General features: G+C 39.8%; 1 protein-coding gene across 1 annotated transcript in view; it reads right to left on the reverse strand.

The window, feature by feature from the left end:
• LOC139726447 (mucin-6-like) overlaps positions 1-18393 on the reverse strand; it is a gene marked incomplete at its 5' end in the record, with an annotated part of 35017 nt that extends 16624 nt beyond the window's left edge. Inside the window, 18 exons of the mRNA XM_071637403.1 lie at positions 1368-1433; positions 2447-2496; positions 3292-3520; positions 5197-5243; positions 5491-5603; positions 5987-6123; positions 6671-7085; positions 7422-7611; positions 8156-8316; positions 9518-9644; positions 10139-10253; positions 12211-12339; positions 12714-13077; positions 14210-14277; positions 14730-14878; positions 15567-15771; positions 16252-16443; positions 18332-18393. Of these exons, the coding sequence (XP_071493504.1) occupies positions 1368-1433; positions 2447-2496; positions 3292-3520; positions 5197-5243; positions 5491-5603; positions 5987-6123; positions 6671-7085; positions 7422-7611; positions 8156-8316; positions 9518-9644; positions 10139-10253; positions 12211-12339; positions 12714-13077; positions 14210-14277; positions 14730-14878; positions 15567-15771; positions 16252-16443; positions 18332-18393 (2819 nt within the window). The remainder of the gene's footprint in view (positions 1-1367; positions 1434-2446; positions 2497-3291; positions 3521-5196; positions 5244-5490; positions 5604-5986; positions 6124-6670; positions 7086-7421; positions 7612-8155; positions 8317-9517; positions 9645-10138; positions 10254-12210; positions 12340-12713; positions 13078-14209; positions 14278-14729; positions 14879-15566; positions 15772-16251; positions 16444-18331) is intronic.
• Between the last annotated feature and the right edge of the window lie 1775 nt (positions 18394-20168).

The raw sequence follows: 20168 nt of genomic DNA on the forward strand, positions 1-20168 counted from the left end.
AACTCTATCGACGCTGTGAATGTGACGAGGACCTTGGTCGGACTGTCGAAATAAGTTAACCGGTGACCAACGACAAGTCGAGAAACGGTACACCACGACAATACAGAACTTTGGTTTACACCAATGTGTTGTGTAACGAACTCGAAATAGTCGACTGATGTCATCAGAGATGTTGAAGCGTCCTGTCAGGTTGCCACAGCGGGGACAGCAATGGTGACGATCTGTTTAAGGAAGCAGTGAAGGCAGACCGGTCAACGGACGCCCCAGCCCTTGGACAAGCTCGATCGACATGCAGATGAGAACCTCATCCCGCGACCATGCCGATGTCGAGATAAGTGGCCACACCCACTAACATCATTTTCCCTATTAACCAAACCCCTCCCTTTCCCATAGACTAAGATGGTAGAATATGAAACGGTCTCCAAAGGTGTAGAAGAGTAAAGTGATAAATGATGTGTTCAATTGAAAGTAATTGGTGTTTGTAATCAAGTATCTGTTTCAGACCTACGAGAAGGCAGGTCGGTGAATAAATATGCTGTTCGCAGCATTGACATTTTCAACGTAAATTCTATCCTTCTCCCGCATTTTATATTCACTGTTGTTGCGAAGCAATATTTAGTCTCTTTCTAACTTTTGGAAATTTGTTGATGATTGGTGTCTATGTGATTAGCTAACCCCCGACCAGTACAGAGAGAAGCTAACAGACCAGACCAAAATTTATCCGCCTCTGTACAACATTGGTCACGGCCCCTAGAGACAATTAGGGGTGTGGGGGTTGCATTTATTATATAATTTTGACAAAAGCCACCGCCAGACAATGACACATTTGCCAGGCAGCGTTAGCTCGAATGAAATTGCAACATCTGTAACTGCAGGTATTTTTCTTGACACTTCTGAAACTCTTGTCCCTCGTTTTATTTCTCTTTCTTGTTTCTCCTTTTCTAATCCTTCTTTTTTCTTACAGCTTTAGGAAACATCGGTGTAAAATGAATGTGAAATTAACAAATAAACAGTACGAAAATTAAAAAAAAAAATCAGTTGACACCATTGTAGACATGAATCCCTACGAAATTGGTTATCCCAACTCTCTAACAAACTGAAAGAAGCCTGCAAGTACATCAGCAGCGAGTGCATCCCATACATTACTCGTTGCCAGATACGTTTTCAATTTCATTTGCTCAATTAGGAATATGAAACGTGAAAGCTTTATCATGTGAAACAAGAGATGGGCCACGTGAAATGTATGTGTCAAGTGCATTTGCGAACTCACACATACATTGTACATACATACACATACACACAAAGAAAATACAATGTCCTGAAATGCAAGATAAAGGGGAAAAAAGAATATCATGCCAATACTTTACCATCGTAGTTGAAGACATTGTCGTCAAAGGTGATGAAGGAGGAAATGCCATGGGCCCAGCACGATCCTGTTAAAAAAGCCGGAACAAAGAAAATGTTAGATAAAACAAAACAAAAAAAAAAGATTACAGCAAATTTTAAGCACATCTCAGTATAAAACGAATGTCGCAATGATATTTTAAAATGTTGGCTGCTTCAGACGTGTCTTCATTATTTGAAATTGACTTTTTCGTCGCATCATTACAAAATAACGGACTCTTCGATCGTGTGGTCATTCTGGCTCACTAGAGCGGTTTAAAATGGCTGCAGTCCACTCGCGACTTCCGCGGTGTTAATCAAACATTTCGATTTTTGTTCACGACGTACTGTTCTGACGTCGCGGCCCCGTCCCCTCCAGCGGGCCGGCTATGGGGGAGGGGGGGGGGGGGGGGGGGGTAATGGCCCGGGGCGCTCGGGCCCCCACTTGTTTTTGTTTTTGTTTTGGACGTCATGACCCCGTCACCTCCAGCGGGCGGGCTATTGGCGGGGGGGGGGGGGGGGAGGGGGGAGGGGGAGGGGGGGGGGGAGAATGGCCCCAGGCGCTCGGGCCCCCACTTGTTTTTCTTTTCTTTTGTTTTGTTTTTTTGCATAATACATAGTTGTTGTTGTTTTGGTTTTAATGGCGTGTATCACTCAAAATTGAGTATTTACGCCAAGTAATGGGCCTACATTAGTCTGGTTTCCAGACCCTTTGCGAACTGGACTCCGCAGCGACGAAGTCACCGCCCCGTGACGATAAACCTACTCCACTTTTCGACGCTGAGGGCGTCACTGTCCTGTATAGCAAAATGATACGAGCAGAGGGTCTGGAAGCCAGACTAGGCCTAAATAGGGTCTCACCACTTGGGGCCCACCCCCACTTTTTTTTATACTTTTTTTCTTTTGCTTGTTGGAAGTTTCACCAGAAATATAAACTTGGTCCCACACTCTTAAAAACGCGGCGCCGACCCTGCTACCTACTTGACTGCTGATGAAATGTAAAGATATACAGAGACGAATCAATTAATATTGGAAGGCGAAATTGAAGGGGATGGGGTCTTACCTTCATCAACAGTGGAGGCGCATTCCCACGTGGACCCAGCCCGGCAAATGCTTTGAATGAAAATTATCATAATACACGATGGGTGATAAACAACCGTTCTTTTTTTATTCATTTTTTATAATTATAATCCTCAATACTAGGGACGGTACTTGAGGAAATGATAAAACGCACGTTCTATTTCAACCATTTCATTATAATCATACAAAAATATTTACATATACGTGTTCATACAAATTCAACGCGACATTACGAGATAAAGGAAAATACTACGAAAACCTGACGAACGAAACTACAATTATAGACTGTGACTTTTATAACTGCACCAAAACAAAGTTGTTGGAAATGGATCTTTACTAATCTCAGATGTGGCGAATGTGGCATCTCTAGCTAAAGGTAAAACCCGGTGGCAGCGAATTGACATCCAAGGATTACTAAGAACCCCCCCCCCCAAAAAAAAAAAAAAAAAAAATCCTTTACTTTTCACAGCGATTTCAAACCCGCTTCCGATGCAAATATCAAAGGGTATGTTATGATAACTATGTGGAATTTATAACTTCAAAAAAAAAAATATATGAAGCAATGAATAAGAATTCAAATGAATTCAATTCAATAAATATAGGTATGCTTTTTTTCTCATCAAACAACTTAGTGATACATAATACGAAGTGTTCATTCGACGATTCATATTTTCTTCACAATTTTTAAAGAAGTACAGGTCATAAAATGTGATGGAAAATGTATGTACAGATTATCAAATAGTAATGAGAATGCAATGCATACCTTGACATGGTGACAAAAAGTAAATAGAAGGAGTGAGAAGGAGAAGAATATTGATACGAAGTTACCAGAGATCGCTTCCATATTTTCGAATCACACCCACTGCGTACGGTGTGCCGTCCATAACGCAGGGGCAATTCTTCGGAGCCACACATCGTTCGTTCCACTCGTCCAGCACCTGTCCCTCGGGGCACTGACACCCCTCCTCGCAATCGTCGTCCCCGCACACCAGGGAGTGGATGTTCCTGCAAGTCCTGGGACACACGCACTGGCTGACCACCTGCCCGTAATTGCATTCTGTGACGACAGAAGATTACATGTTCATACACAAATTCACGTGCAAGTAAATACGTTGGGAGAAACCCACATACATTTATGTTGTATTTTAAATCATCAAACATTGCATTTTTTGATATAACGAACACAGTGAAAACGAAATACCGGTTATAACAAAATATAAATTAGGCCGCAACGTTATCCGCTCTATGTTCTTTTTTTAATCATTTCTTTGTTCGGTTATGACGAAATTCCGATATAACGAAAGAAAATTGCCGGCCCCGAGGACATTGTTATAACGGGAGTTCACTGTATCTATCTATCTATCTATCTATCTATCTATCTATCTATCTATCTATCCATCTATCCGTCTATCTGTTCATTTATTTTTCAATTTGTATGAAAATATCATAGCATGCTTATCATATTCTTTACATGTCAGCAGCATTTGAGCAAATTGATCACGCAACTCTCAAGAAGTCTTATGCCGCGGACATTGTTTTCTTTGTTTTTTTCTTTTTCTTGTTACTTTTCGGCGTTTATATTTCTCCAATTCACAAATTGTCATTCCTTTAATTACATAACCAAGTAAGAAATAATATCACATCCTCATCTAGGAATCTACACCCTACAAGCAATGCTTCTATGTAGATTCCTCATATTTCACATATTTCATTGTCTTATAAGCTGTACTTGACAATTCATCCAGGTTTTTGTATAGCGATGTTTATGTTTTATGTATTTGTTGAAATGTGGAATATGGAACAATAAAAAAAAATGACCTCAGGCAACTCCCAGGCGGCGACGGGATGTCCCTCCCCCTCCCCATCTAATCAACTGATATAAGACAGTCATAATGCGACCATGGCATATAGTTCGCTGTCACTGGTGGAAAGAAATCAAATCAAATCAAATCAAATCAAATCAAATCAAATCTAATCTAATCAGCAGATAAAAATCCACCTCCTAAAAAATAGAAACAAAAACTACGATACAAGATTGTTGTGAAGGTAGACCTAAAGGCCCTATACATAAGTACACAAAGTACAGTAATGGGAGGGCCGTGCAGCTGACAGGAAGAGATGGCGCATTTCCCTGAATGGGCAGGAGAAGCTCATGATCGCAGTAGCAGGCAAGGGTGCCCGAGATAGATAGATAGATAGATAGATAGATAGATAGATAGATTAGGTAGGTAGGTAGGTAGATAGGTAGGTAGGTAGACAGACAGACAGACAGATAGATAGATGGATAGATAGATAGATAGACAGATAGATGAATAGATATATAGATAGATAGATAGATAGATAGATCGATAAATAAATAAATAAATAAATAAATAAATAAATAGATAGATAAATAGATAGACGATACACACAATTAGTATGACCCAAGTAGTGACAAGGACTGTCACTAACGCACAGGACTAGGGTCCAGTCACAAATGACGCTTTAATTATTATCGGCGGTCCCGAGTTTGAAACACGTCAAGTACCCACGTCCTTGGACAAGACGTTCCTACCAACCATTTCTCTGTCGACCCAGCTGTATAAATTGGCACCTGGCAACACTAGGGTAATGATAATGGTAAGGCCCTCTGGCCATGGTCATTCTTAACAGACGATACAAGATTATTATGTACAGAGATATCAGGTAATTCACCAAAGCACGAATGAGAAGGAAGAGAAAAGAAAAACTTACCTCTGCACGGCACTTCTTCACAGTAGATAGTGCCATTTACACATGTACTGAAAATAAAAGAAAGATGACATGGTATCATCCCTTTAAGGTTTTAAACCTTGTTCCTCTTTCATTCTTCTCATTGCAGTACATATTTCGAAAAAAAGAAGAAGTTATACAGTACTGGAAGGGGTACACTTCATCAGATTCTATCATGGCAAGTATACACATACCTGTACACACTAACACACACATACACACGCAAACACACATGATGGATAGCAATTGATGATGACACTGATGCCTCAAACTTACCAAAACTCGCAGGGTTTTTCGATAATAGCGCCAGGCTTGTGCTCGTTGCCTTTTTCGTCGATGCACGGGCAGTCACTTGGCGCCACGCACTCATCAGAGGTGTCCGAATAGATCTGGTTGGGAGAGGGTATTTACAGCTGTAAGTGTTTTGGGGCGCAAAGGTGTTGTCCCTTCGAGACAGCATCTTTTCCTCACAGCTGAGTGACTCGGGAATGTCGGGAAAAATGATATTTCAATTACGGCGGGGATGACAGGTTATTTTATTACACCTTTAAACAAACGATATAACAATAATAATAATAATAATAATAATAATAATAATAATAATAATAACAATAATGATGACGATAATAATAATAATCATAATCATAATAATAATAATAATAATAAGAATAAGAATAACAATAATGTTATTGTTATTATTATTATTATTATTATTATTATCATCATCATCATAATTATTATCATTATTATTATCATCAACTGGTATCCTTACCATGTCATTGGCGCAGAAGCAGCCCTCGTGGCAGATGTTCTGGCTGACGGGAGACGTGCCGCTCTGATGACTGCAAGATAACGGGACCATGTGCGGGCAACGAAGGAATTCCCTGCCACTTGGGCACTCCTCAATTCCTGTAGGTGTGAAGAGTTACGTTTATTATTTTTCGTTCTCTAGGATGATTAGCCGTGTTTTGTTCAGGTTAATTTTCTATGTTGGAGTACTAAAAGGAAGCAAATTTGAGGCAACCTTTATTGATACTTGTCACACGTCCTTTCGATGTTACTATAATGAAGCTATTTCTTATAGAAGTTCATATCCAGAGTATAGGTGATTTCTCAAAACTCGCCTCACCATCAGATATAGCATGACAGGGCAAAAGGTGCTTTCGCAGAACTCACCGGAACTGCGAGGGGCACTGTGTGTGTGCGTGTGCGTGTGTGTGTGTTTGCGTGTGTGTGTGACTGAAGCAGGCGTCATAATATGCTTGCAGTGATTTCTTCTTCACCATTTCTTTCCCAATAATGCACTGCTGCGAACTTCCTTGCGGCCCCTCAATTCTTTAGCATTTTCGAAATAAAAACTTGATAAAAGCCAAAGGATAGGTTGAACCCATAATAAAAAAAAAAACTGTTGATAATAGCATTAACAGGATACCCACTCGTCCTGAAGACAACTTACCACATGCGCTGTATCCCGACCACGTGATGGTCACGCCCGCACGGGCGCACTCACTGATGTAAGCCAGGAATGAGGGGCAGGTGTTCCTTTCGAGCATCTCGATCAGGATTGCTCCACTCTCGCAGGCCAGTGTCATACAGTCCTGGATGTAGATGGCGCGATCAACGGCTCCGTGACAGGGGTGGAACTCCGCGCTTGCCATCTCCGAGCATCTCGCAGTCGCCCGTGCGTTATATTGGACGTCCACGTGGCAAAGGCCAAGACCCGACGGGTACGCCGGTAACTCCGGGTTCCCCGGGCAGGGATGGGAAAGCCAACTGTTGACGAATTCCACGATATCGTTGGTCGGGCTACAGGTAGACACGGTCATGTCATCGTTAATGGCGCCATTATAGATGCCACACAACCCCCAAATCTGTAGAGGGAAAGAGAACGAATAAATTAAAGGAGGGGGGGGGGGGGATGAAGGAGTACTAGGGGTGTGGCCCAGTGTCTTATGCTCATTTAGCACACCCCCCTAAAAAAAAGGTTCGATAAAGATCATTGTATGAACTACGATCGCGTGCGTCTACCGGAGTGACCTAGCTTTATCACTACAAAATTATCGTCAGCCATTAAAATTTATGCTCTTGTTGTCAGTTTGGTATATTTTTCTTGTATATATATCATATATTTGCCGTTTGTTTGTTTGTTTGTTTGTTTGTTTGTTTTTGCATATGGATCGTATTCGCATTGTTTGATATGAAAGTACCTGGCCCTTCATGGACTCCGAAGCGCTGATCTCCAGCCTGGAGGCCCAGTCCCATTTCACGCTCAATCCGATGTCAGCGGTGACGAGAAGGAAGTTCCCCGCCATGTTCCTCACCTCCAAGCCGTAGGGTAGGATGAGGGGCAGGTCAACGAAGAAGTGGTCGCGACGAACGGTTCGGTCCGGTTTGAATCTGGCCAGGGGAGATGGATCGTTTGAATGGAATATGTTTTACAAGCTTTGCTTTTCAGTGTACTACCTTTTTCCAAACTTACTTTTCTGTTAACCCTTATAGCATGCGTAGGTGTTTTTACTTATTATACTTTAAATAAATGTACATGTACATCAAACACTGCGTTATGTATTTGTTCTTTTAAAATTGATCTAACAATAATCGTTTAATGCATGCTTTGTATATTGTTTCACTCTTTGTTGGATGGAAAATCGTATTGTATTGAATTGAATTGAATTGAATTGAATTGAATGCATCCACGTACAAAATTAATTATGTCTCAAAGAAAGGTGTTTTCGGTAAAGATGTGTAAGATTATGATAAGAAAAAAAAACATCCACTTCGGCACTTACAGCCGTGTAGAATTTGGATTGGATGAGATGGTGACATGATAGCAATGGTAAATCTTTCACAAATTTTTGGTGATTTCTGGAGGAAACATGAACAAGGACTTTTTCCACCTGAGTCTGTTGTCGCCCCGATCTACCATCTGTTATATACTTACAGCAGAGTTTCGGTGGTGTTGTCGAACGTTATAACGGAAAGTTTCACGTACGGGTCGCAGGCAGTGTTTGCGAGGTAGCAGTTGTATCCCAGACGAAGGTTGAAGGTGAGCCCTCTGTAGCCCGTATCGTCGCGAGGTTCAACCAGCAGGTGCTCACAGGCCTCGAGAGAAATTGAAGAACGGTTAAAGTACCCACATGTATCACGATAAAGTTAATCCACTTGTGCGAGATAGATTGCACGTTTGATCACTTAGTCGAAGTTTTAAGTGCAGTAAAGATAAAGTGATTGCCTTACAAAGAAATACAGAAGAATGAGGAAGATGAAACCTGAAAACCTGACAAGGACTATGAAAGAATCAATGAAGAGAAAGGCGATCAACAAATTCTTTCCACATAGGGCCTATACCAACATGGATCGGTTGTTAGTTCACCTTTGGTTTGTCTGGTTGACATACCTAAACATTCAGACGCATTGGTGAGATGAACTTACTTGAAATTTCAAACATACAGTGAAGTAGGCATGCAAATTTTGATCATAGAAGCTGGGGGTCGCGACTATAGGTTCAGAATTGCAGTTCTGGGATTTAGTCATTAACATACAGTCGACACCCGTTTTGACCGAACAAAAATAATCTATAAAACGCCTACACTGTAAAAATATCGGTGTTAGATTTAACACCATGGGTGTTAAATTTAACACCGATCAAGTGTTAATAGAGGACCACACCCACAGGTGTAGAAAATACACTGTGATGGTGTTGACAAGTGTTCACTTGACACTTCGTGGTGTTAATTTGACTGTGTACCTGGTGATATTCTGACACTGTACTGGTGTTAATTAAAAAATGACACCACATGGTGTTGATTTGATATTTGTTGGTGTTAATATCAATGGTTTAACACCCGTCCAGCTTCAATAAGAGACCACACCAGCTGGTGTTACCGTGGTGTAAATTTATTCTCACATTTTTTTCAAAAATCTAGTATTTTAATGTAAAATTCTTGATCGTCTTGTTTAAATTAAAAATCAACAAGAAGTGTTCCTTACTAAGAAACTCTTAAAAAAACAGTTTTATTTTTGGAAATGACACCCGGAGGTGTTAATTTAACACCATAAATCAGCACCGAAAATTTAACACCAGTTCGGTGTTCACTATTTAACACCGGACTTTTTGCAGTGTAAGGCGAATAATGTTTGGACCTGAACTTATACTTCGTTGTAACCAGAATTTCGTTATAACTGTGTTTGTTATAACGGAAGTGCACTGTACTGCCACAATGATGGAAGACATCAAAATGATCATCATCTTCATCTCAGATGGAGGGGGAACCGCTTCCCAACTCATCTAGTCTCATCCTACCTGGTTGATACTGTAAATCAATCCATCGAATGTTCGGAAGATATTTAGATGACTTCCCGTCGCGCTGCACAAAGCCCCACAGAGATTCGACTTTCTCACGCAGTCCCATGTTGCGCCAGTACACGTGCTATATAAAAGAGTATCAATAACCAAAGCTATCATAGCAAATAATGCGTGCACATGAGCAAATCCATCCCACGTAAGACAATAAACAAACAAACTAGATTAACAGATTTTGCATTGACATACCGTGTACGGATATGCGTCTAATTGCTAATCCACTTCTTGCGAATCACGTTGAATATATATATATATATATATATATATATATAGAGAGAGAGAGAGAGAGAGAGAGAGAGTACATATATATATATATATATACATATACATACATAATGAGTATTAGTATTCGTAGCATCCGCCGATTTGATCTGACCTGTATTTGAAAAAACAAAAACAAACAATGGACGTGCTGATGTACCGGCTGGTTACACATGAAATGTTTAGCATCTGTCTCAAAGTAAAACCAGTGCAAGATTGAGACATTTGCACTGCCAATAAGGGAAGCAAAGGGGAGCGATGTCTTGCAATCTTTCGAATTATACATAAACGTGTGCCCACCACAAACTGCAGTCTATGATGATTTCTTCCCCATTCGCATACGATGACCCTCGATGTACGCAGAAGCAATTTGCCCGTGAAACGCAGGAGCCATTCTGGGCGTTCCAGTATGTATCTGATAAAAAACAAAAATTACAGAGAGAAAAAGAAAGATAGAAAAGGGAGAGATGAAATACCAACATTTTATTCATGTATTGAAAAGACAGTGTTCAATGTAAAGGTGTAATCTACAAAGATAAGATGACCAACAACGAGAGAATGGGGAAGGAAACTCGTTTTCACTCACTCGCTATATACATCTAAAAGAAACGGAAGAGAGACCCCGTGAAAGAGGAGAAGATTATGAGACTGAGAATGCATGTGGCCATGACTGACCAGAATGTTTCCCGTTACTATGCTAATCATCTTAACGATCGCGAGCTAAACCACGTTCACTTAATGCTTACTACTACCGTAATCGGTTGTAAACCTTACGAATGCTGCGAGAGATATCGTATCTCGGAGACAACAAGACAAAGCACATGCCCAAATACTCTCCAAGATATCAGAAACCTCGTCAGCGTTGATGTTCGTTATTCCGAAGACGCATTAATCCGAAAATGAAATGAGGTTCCTGACTACGAAGCTTCGTTATTCCGAAACGCACATTTCCATATTATACCTAGCACCTAAGGGTACGTTAATCCGAAAATGAAAAAAGAGTTCGTCAATTCGAAAATTTAATGATAGTGCGTGCTAACGAACCTTCCTAGATTATTGGTTTGATTTATTTTCTTGAACATAATTTCATACATAAGCAAAATATATTTTCCGGAATTGCAAACCTTATTTTGTTTTCAGACAAACAAACTGTCGGTTTAACGAGCTTTCGGAAAAACGAACCTAATGTAATTTTTGGATTAACGAACCTTCGGAATAGTGAAGAGTTGTCGAAACCTCAGTGACTAGAAGGGATCTAAATGTTACCTAAGAACTGCGGGCATGAGTGCATGACGTCAGTCTGCTATCATTGGCTTAGGGACAAATATCAAAGATGATGAATAGTTGCAAACACGATTACTCCAACAGAGAAAAATCACGTCAAGAAATAGTGAGCGTATTAACAAAACTCTCCGATTTGTGTCCGCGTTAAAATAAACATCCGCGTTCTATGTGCTGTTATCCATATTTATGATGATTGGCATAAAGGATGGTATAGTTTTGGTTGTGATGGGGATTCAACTTGTTAACTTTTTTGAGATAACTAGAAACCACTTATGAAGTATTTAAGAGCATTAGTATTATACAATTCTAAGAAGAATTAATTATTTTTTTTTTTTTTTGGGGGGGGGGATAAATATCGGTTTTGAAATGGCTGAAATATCCAAAAAAATAAGGTAAAACAAAGTAGTTCTAATAAAAGGTCGGACCCAACTTTTATTAGAACTATTTTGTTTTGTGATATCTCAACTATTTCAAAACCAATTTCCATCAAGTATACTTTGAATTCGTCTTGGAATTGTATGATCTTTCCTATTTACAATATGTTTTCTCATTAACTAAGAGGTTTACCAATATCTCACGAAATAAAGTTGGAAACCTAAAGCTCCATCTCATCCAAAACTATACCATCTCTCTAAGCATAGACAAGAGTTTTCTTGCAACTGATTGACAAATTGTCCTACACCGACGTAATAACGTCGATGTAGGGTAATTTGTCAATCAGATGCAATGAACACATCTCGACGGAAGAATTTCATGAATTTGAATAATTACGCAGTACCCGCTGCATGCTATAAGCATTAGAACCAACACTTGCTATCAGGAGGAAGCTCGGGGGTCTGGTTAAGATGACGCCTGTCCGGAGATCAGGAGGTTGTAGGTTCAAATCCTGCTCGAGTATGTACGCCCATGATTTTTCCTTTTTTTATCATAGCTACTACTACACTCGTATGAAATACTGATTATGCGCTAAAGTGCTTATTTACGTCGATATAGGGCAATTTGTCAATTAGTTGCAATGAAGACATCTCGACGGAAGAATTTCATGAATTTGAAGAATTTGGTTGTGATTTTCTAATAAGTTCTAGTACCGGCAGGGCAGTGGCATCCGTCTATGACCTCATCCGTCTGGCATGATTCACCCAGGAAGCTCTGCTCGCATGTCCTTGGACACACAGTCCCTCTCTCATTGTACTCCTTGTTGCTCGGACATGTCAATTCTGAAAGAACAAGGCAACGACAGAAAAAGGGAAATCTAGAAAGAGAGAAAAATTGGTGAAATAAAATTCTATTTCATATGAAAGGACAACAGAGCGAAAAAGGGTATCACTGTCTTACATTATTGGTTGCATTTTTTTTTTCGTACATGTATCTTTTAGTGATGGTGTCAATTATAACGTTTAGCCGAGTGGCGAACCAACCAAAACCTCAATAAAACTTTTGTTCGACGCCATACTGGAGATTTCGTGCAATGGTTTCTCCTGCGTTTGACTGCTTCAAACTACAGTGACAAAACAACAATGTAACGAAACACACTGTCAGCTTTGATATATCTTTGATATGTGCCTAGAACGAGCTCTGGCTGCAGACTCACCACACCCATAACGCTCCCGCCAGCTGATGACAGTAGGTGGATTCAGCAGGGCGCACATTCGAAAGTGTTCCGCCATGGCGAGGCAAATGCTCTCCTGTGCGTTGCTCGCCAACTCTGCTCTCGACCTGGACACACCGACCTCGTTGGCGCACAGATTCTCGAAGCAGGTGACGTTCAGCCCGCAACGAGTGAAGCTAGCATCCTGAAAACGGATCCGACATTCGGGACTGTCCGGAATGGCGGGCAACGCTTCGCTCACGGCCGGGCAGCTCTCGCCCTGAAGTCGCAGGGCGTTGCTTCTTGAGATGAATGAAATATCGTTCCCTCCAGTCAGCAGTGCATCAGTGGCGCATAGTCCGTAGACCTGAGGATAATTTGGCAATTGAAGGCAGATGATTACACCAGGTACATCCTCAGGCTTCACAGGCTTGGCAGTTTAGTTCGGTAGGTATGTATGCATCGTGTCTTTTTATGAATGATAAATTAAAATATTATAATCATTCATTTTGTTGGTTTGTTGATTGTAAATTCATACATAATTATTATGATAAACACATTACTGATCAATATGAAAATTTTGTAAGCACACTCTGTAACTCTACAATACTCTAGAGAACTTCATCAAGACTATGAGAATAATAAATGGAAGAATTATTGGATACAAATGTTGGAATAGTTTTTACCAAAATTACAATCTTCTCTGCCCACCTGAGCCTGTTCTTATTAAAATCGATAGTGGATGTGCAGCTATTCTCCATTCTACCTCCATTGGAGACTGTTGCTCTCATGATACAGTAGTTGATTGGGTGTCGATGAAATCACGTGTATACTTCAAAGCCGTTTAATTCTTTGTGATAAACAATGTAATCCCACTGTTGCAACTGATTGACAAATTGTCCTGCATCGACGTAAACAAGCACTGAAATAGTGTAGTAGCCATGATAAAAGAAATCATGGGCATACATACTCAAGCGGGATTTGAATCAGTTGCAATAAAGAGCAACTCGACGGATGAATTTTATGAATTTGAATAAACCCATGTGTTCCACATTATTCTGCGAATGCAGCCCATGAGTGCTTTTGGAAAAAGAAAAATATTTTAAAGCCATTTAAATTTAGATAGCATTATTTATCCTCTAGATCCAGTTGGGCAAAGTTGTAGAGAGAATTGCAGGTGGTCTAAGCTTTGTTGTGAGGTAAATTTTGATGACAGTACTTTGACCGCGACACTTCCATTGTACCGTAACATTAAAGCAATTTGTCGATCGAGTTGTGCGAGTTTGTGCGAAGTTCGCAAGCTGTAGACTGAGTCAGGAATGCGAACGTGCGACAAAGAAAAAAGTTAATCTTTGAGCTCGGGATCGGTTGTAACTGCCGCGGGAAACAAAGAGACACGAAGATAATCTAGTTAAGGAAACCATGCTTGTCGAGTGGTAATCGTAATCTGTGCATGAAGTTGATTGTCCGTGGCTAAACTTTAGGTACATAATGCTTACCTCATTGACAAACTGGTCCGGGATAAACAGGTATATTCTTTCTCCTGATGCATACTCCACACGCAGATCTATGAGTTGTGGAGAGAAAAGAACGTTTCTGTAACCATGGTAACTATCGAGCTAGAAAGGCATACCAAGAAACGAGCGCATGAACTTGCACCAAGCTCACCAACATCCTATTTCCGGACGCGCAAACCAACGCAAACATTTACACTCACTCACACACACACACACACACACACACACACACACAGGTGATTTTTCAGTAATCTTTATTGAAATTTCATAGAACCAATTCAATGTAATCATAATAATCATAATTATATCGAAATTAAACATTTTCATTAATTTGTTCGACGAATAGATACAAATTCCAATACAATTTCCCTTAATATCATGAAGTGCGTTTGTTATCTTTCATTGTCGTTGTTGCATAATATGTCTTGCTGTATTGTCTCTTAATTTTTGTTGTTAGCGTAGGTAATTCATCATCAACTGTGATAATGAGAACATAGATTACCATGGATGTCTCGCAGAATGTAATAGGAACCTCTCTCGACCACGCTGAACTGGGTGTTTCTCAGCGGGAGCGTCGCTGTTCGGTTGCCATGGAAGACGCCGTTTGGGGTCAAGGTGACACGGGCCTTGACCTCGGCTGATTCTAATGCACTGAAGGAGAAAGCACGAGATGAGAAAATTACAAAATATCATTGTTTTACCTGATTTCACTGTGGAAACAAAAAAAAAACCCCGTTATTTGTTTATCGGTTTGCTCTTACATAGAGAATTTAAGATATCTTCAGTTTTCTAGCATAAAAACAGATCACATTAACTCTTCTATGAAGTGCCTGAGAATAAAATTACCATATAGTGTCAGTAACAAGTCCCAGAAACGTGTACTTTTTCGTTATGAATTATATGCTTTTTTAAATATCGCTTTATATCATATTTGTATCCTTCACCATCACGAATTTCTAGTCTTCTCATCCAGTGATTACAGATAATCGACTTCACGTAGCATTACAAGCCCATAACTGATTGTATGCTTTTCCTTAAACTTTGCTGATACAAATACAAATATTTCTGCACTACTGAATTCATATGTATGTATTAAGAGGAAGATTTGCCTTTAAATTGGTTCAATGTAAAAGTAAGCTCATAGAATGTTGATTTTTTTTTCTCTGTAGAAAAACAAAAACCCCAACATACAAATAAACAAACAAAAACGTTGAGTAAGTTTATAGAACGTTGATTGTTCCTCTAAAAAACAACAACACACGAACGAACAAACAAACAAAAAAGTTAATGTGTTTTGAGCGTCCTGCTTAGGCAGTCCTGGCATCCTCTGTGCGCTTACATGTACGTGATGGAGACGTCATCATCATTTTCCCCGGAAACCGTGTTGATGATGAACTCTACTGCCTCCGAACCCGTGCTGGTAAGCTCGATGGTTGCCAAGTAGTAGGAGCACTGGCCGGGGAAGTAGTCGTAGTCTTCGGCTCTCAGTCGCTTGTAGTGACGACCCTTGACGATGGAACAGATGTTTTCTGGCAGCTGGATCCCTGCCCGAAGACGGGTAGAGAGATAGATTTGCCAAGGACAAACGTGACATAGGGTTAAGGATATTCACTTTCGAACTGCAGGTCCTAAGTTCGAATCACAAATGAGTGCGTTTATCACTTTACATGTAGAGTATAATGTAAATGCTCGGTTTATTTTAATGCCGAGTGCATGGAGGGCAGTGACAGCCTCAATGTGGATTGAACAGCAATGCTAACTCTGAAAGGAACATAGCAACGCTCTTTGTATGTAAGACATGACACTTATCAAGGAAAGCGTAAAGGATAAATGTTGTTGTCGTTGGCATTGTGTTGTTAACTTGTGTTTTAACCACTGTGCGGTTATTTGTGGCTATGGGCAGTTATTCATCATTAACCGTGACTTATGAAAAGAAAAAAAAAGGAGAGGACAACAGGTATAAGTGGAAAGTAAAAATTAAGACCAATGAATAGGAGTAAAAGCGGAGGAGAAATTCAACTTACTCTCGCAGGTGGGCATGTTCCTGTTGAACTCGCTTTGCGATGAGCAGATCACGGTGTTGGAGCCAACAAGCGAGTAACCTTCGTCGCAGCTGAAGACGCATCTGTCGTTATGATCAACCGTTTCGCCCTCAATGCTGCCGCAGAACACTATCCGCAGGCCTTCGCTCAGGGGCGGGACGGTGCACCTAATGGCTGAAAGGCACACAGTGGTATAACGTTTACATCGCTGTTTCAGTTTGCATTCTTGTCAAGGTCTTACCTGCATTCTTTCTTCTTCCTGTTTTTTTTTTTACGTATTCAGTGTTAATCAATAGACCGTTCTGTCAGACTGTAATGTAATAAAATTGTAGGCATGTTTTGCTTATAAGGGGATGTCTGAATATAAGCGCAAAACTTGGCAAAACCTATCAGAGGGTAGCCCTTCCCAACAACAAAGTATAAATTCCTGCCTAAGAAACCAATGGAAGGGGAGAGGTGATGAAAAAAAAAAATATGTTGCCGATAGGCTGGAGGAAAAGAAAGCGTCTATAAACAGATAAGTTCTGTAATGCATTCAGATTTTATGCATACTTTGTCAACAAAAGTTTCCCAAACAACCACAAAGCTTGCCGGAGGCTTGCCCGACCTAGCAACCAGTTTGCGAATGGAGTCCTGCCTAGTTATGGATACTAATTGCAGTGAGCAGATCAGATGAATAAAATGCTTCGTTACTAGGCTGTTTTGGTAAATCCATAAATTGTAATGAATTACGGAAACGGTCTAATGCAATACTATAATAGCTACGTTTAGACGGTGATCATTATAGTAAAACCTCGAGGAAAGCTATCCTCGACAATAAGTTTTGTGGGACACCATGGGTCGCATGGTCGATTTCGGTGCGAAATCGATCATGCGACACTTGGCGACCCATACAACATATCCTCGAAGTTCGGGGTTTCCTCAAAGTTTGATAAGGATCACTGTCTGAACGTAACTACTACAGAAACAATCGGTTTGCCATGCTTGAAGAAGCCCCCTGAATCCCAGACAAATTAATTCTTTGTAACGATACATGCAAAAAAAAAAAACAACAACAACAACCCGACAAGTAATTCAACACTAAAACTAAATGTATATTCATACATCTAAAATGGTCCTTCAAGTTCTATCTGGCCCTCATTAAGATTTTAGATGCATGGAGTAAAGGTCAGGAAACTCGCTGAGTATGCTTTACAATACGTCCCATCTCTCATCCCCCTTCCCTTTCTATCTATCTGCAAGCATGTAAAAATTACTCTTCTAGTATGGAAAAATGAAGTGTAAAAATAAAAGACAGGATAGATATTCACTCTTAGAGGAACGAATGTACCTGAGAAGGTTGGTAGGGTGTTCAATCTGACTTTGCAGGATGCACGATGACGTCAAAGTAGAAGTTAATTATAAGTATCTATACACTCTAAAGATGAAATGGCAAATTAGAATTTTAAATGTTGTTACTCTTCAAACCTTTAACTACACTTTGGCACTCAAAATCTTAGAGCACACTTTCAAAAATTGTAAATCAATAATTTTGAGCGTTAAAGTCAACATTTACAAAACGTTTGGAGGAGAGACAACATTCAAAATGTTGACTTACCATTTTTTCAGAGTGTTTGTTTGTTTGTTTGTTTGTTTGTTCATTTCCATCTGAGAAGATGGCTGGATGGCCCATATTCAGCTACACTAAGCTGTCTTCCATGGGGTCCAGTTGGATGTGAGGTGGAACCACTTCACCGGGTTAAACACCCTTTACGATGAATGAATGAAGCGGAATCTTTTACGTGCATAAGTTGTGACACTCTCATACACGGGACCTCCATTTTATGTCCTATCCGTGGGACAGAGTATTTTGCCACTTGCTAGAGGGGACGGTATGATTACACACAATATTGCTCAGTCCAGACTCGGCGTCGAAACCGTTCCCTTAGGATCGTGAGGCAGACGCGCAACCGAATGAGCCAACCCACCGCCCAAATTTGTACAAATAAGTATAATGAATTATGCACATAATCATATTATGTTCAAATGACAAACAAACAAACAAAAATGCCACGTCACTTACCGGTTGTGCAGTCCGGTCCTGTCCATCCTTCACAGCAGTTATTCTCCGTATTAGGAACCAATCTAATCGTTGCAACAACAACAACAAAAAATCACTGAGAACTTTTTATTTTACATTTTCTTTATTTCAGGTTGTGTGTCACACTTAAAAAAAAAATGTTTAAAATGTTTCAAAAAACTTCAAAATGTCTTGTACTTTTTTCCCCACCCTATCATTTGTTTATCCATAAATATTATTTTTCATATTTTGTAATTGTTGACACATATATGTACTTATGTTTTATGTGAGAAAAAAAATGTATTTACAAGTTCTGTTGGAGATGAAAAAATGAATGAATGAATGAATAAATGAATGAATGGTATAGCACAGAGATGAAACGTTGACCAAACTTCACTTGCAGGATTACGTGGTTTTAGTATTACTTTATTGTTCCGTGAACTGTGTGTGCGTATGTGCGTGTGTATGTGTGTGTGTGTGTGTGTGTGTGCGAGCGCGCTTTTATCATTTCAACAAAATCAAAGAGAAAATCATTTTTTTTTTTGGATAAAATACTCCTGAGATTCCACACTCATCTGCTCATTCAAACTCGTGACCAGGGCATCCCCCTCTCATTTTGTTATGAGAGAAAAAAGGCATCTTCCATTAGAAATGTGTAATTAAAGCAAATCTCGTGAAAACACCCTACAAACCAGACCTTTCAAAATGTTTTTAATCAGACGAGATGCGTTCTCGAAAGAGATTTTTTTACACACGATCGATATGAAAAAAAAAACTCACTCGATACCATATTTTATGATCGAACAGAGGACTTATGATAAAAGACGGAATTCAAGGTGTACACTACAGCGTATTCTTAACAGTGAACCAATGGGTATTAATGTAATCGATCTTCTCCGCTAATGCGTCCGCTTCTCAAATAGCTCACTTGCTTTTCGTACGATTCCACTCTCCTGGGAAATTTAACCATTTGCTCAGTGGACAGATGGCGGTATACAGGCTATGGGGCGCTTGTACCATCATAATTATATCCTCATATATCCATCATATCCATCATTTCCAACAGCTGTTCGATTGCTCCCAATCACAGCTGCTATAAATTGCCAAAATAGATTTCTGCATGGCGTGAGGCAGGCAGTACACACACACACAGGAGTGATGCGCATGCGTGATTTTTACGAGTTGGAATGAATTCTGATAAGATTATTGGTATTATGAAAGCTAATTTTAGAGTGACGTTACATTATCTTAACCACTTAAAATCGTGTGGTGTTGACATCTAAATTATATTGGTCAATCGTGATCATGTTAGGAATTGTTTGGAATGTAAGTAACCCTATTTGGTTAAAATCCCTCCATCCGGGGACAAAAAAAAAACAAACACACTCAAGATTAGAACAAGATGGGTATATAGGTCAACGTTCAGAGAAATTATTATAATAATATTGTAACGGAGTATGTTTACAAGTCTATGCAGATAATAATGATCCTGCTCTATATTTATACACCAAGCCATCCTCCAATGTACTCAGAGAAATGATCCAAAATCAACAAACGTTGCGAATCCGGTTCAATTTCGTGGAATCAGGAAATGGAGTTTTAAGAGGAAGAGAAGTGTAGTCTGATACGGTAGATTGTTTGAATAGAACATGTCCGCTATCATAGGCAGTTTTCTCCTGGTATCACACCATTTCGTTAAAATTCTGTCTTTCTTTTTCTTAGTATTACCTCCCTCTCTTAAGTTGTTATTTTTTCTTAGTTATACATTCTGTTTCTTTTTTTTATATTAACTTTTTCTCGTAAGAAAGGAAATTGAGTTTTAAGAGGAAGAGAAATCTCA

Source organism: Diadema antillarum, unplaced genomic scaffold, assembly GCF_040938485.1.
Source record: "Diadema antillarum isolate AM-2024a unplaced genomic scaffold, OU_Dant_1.0 seq00000083_RagTag, whole genome shotgun sequence".
Lineage (NCBI taxonomy): Eukaryota > Metazoa > Echinodermata > Echinoidea > Diadematoida > Diadematidae > Diadema > Diadema antillarum.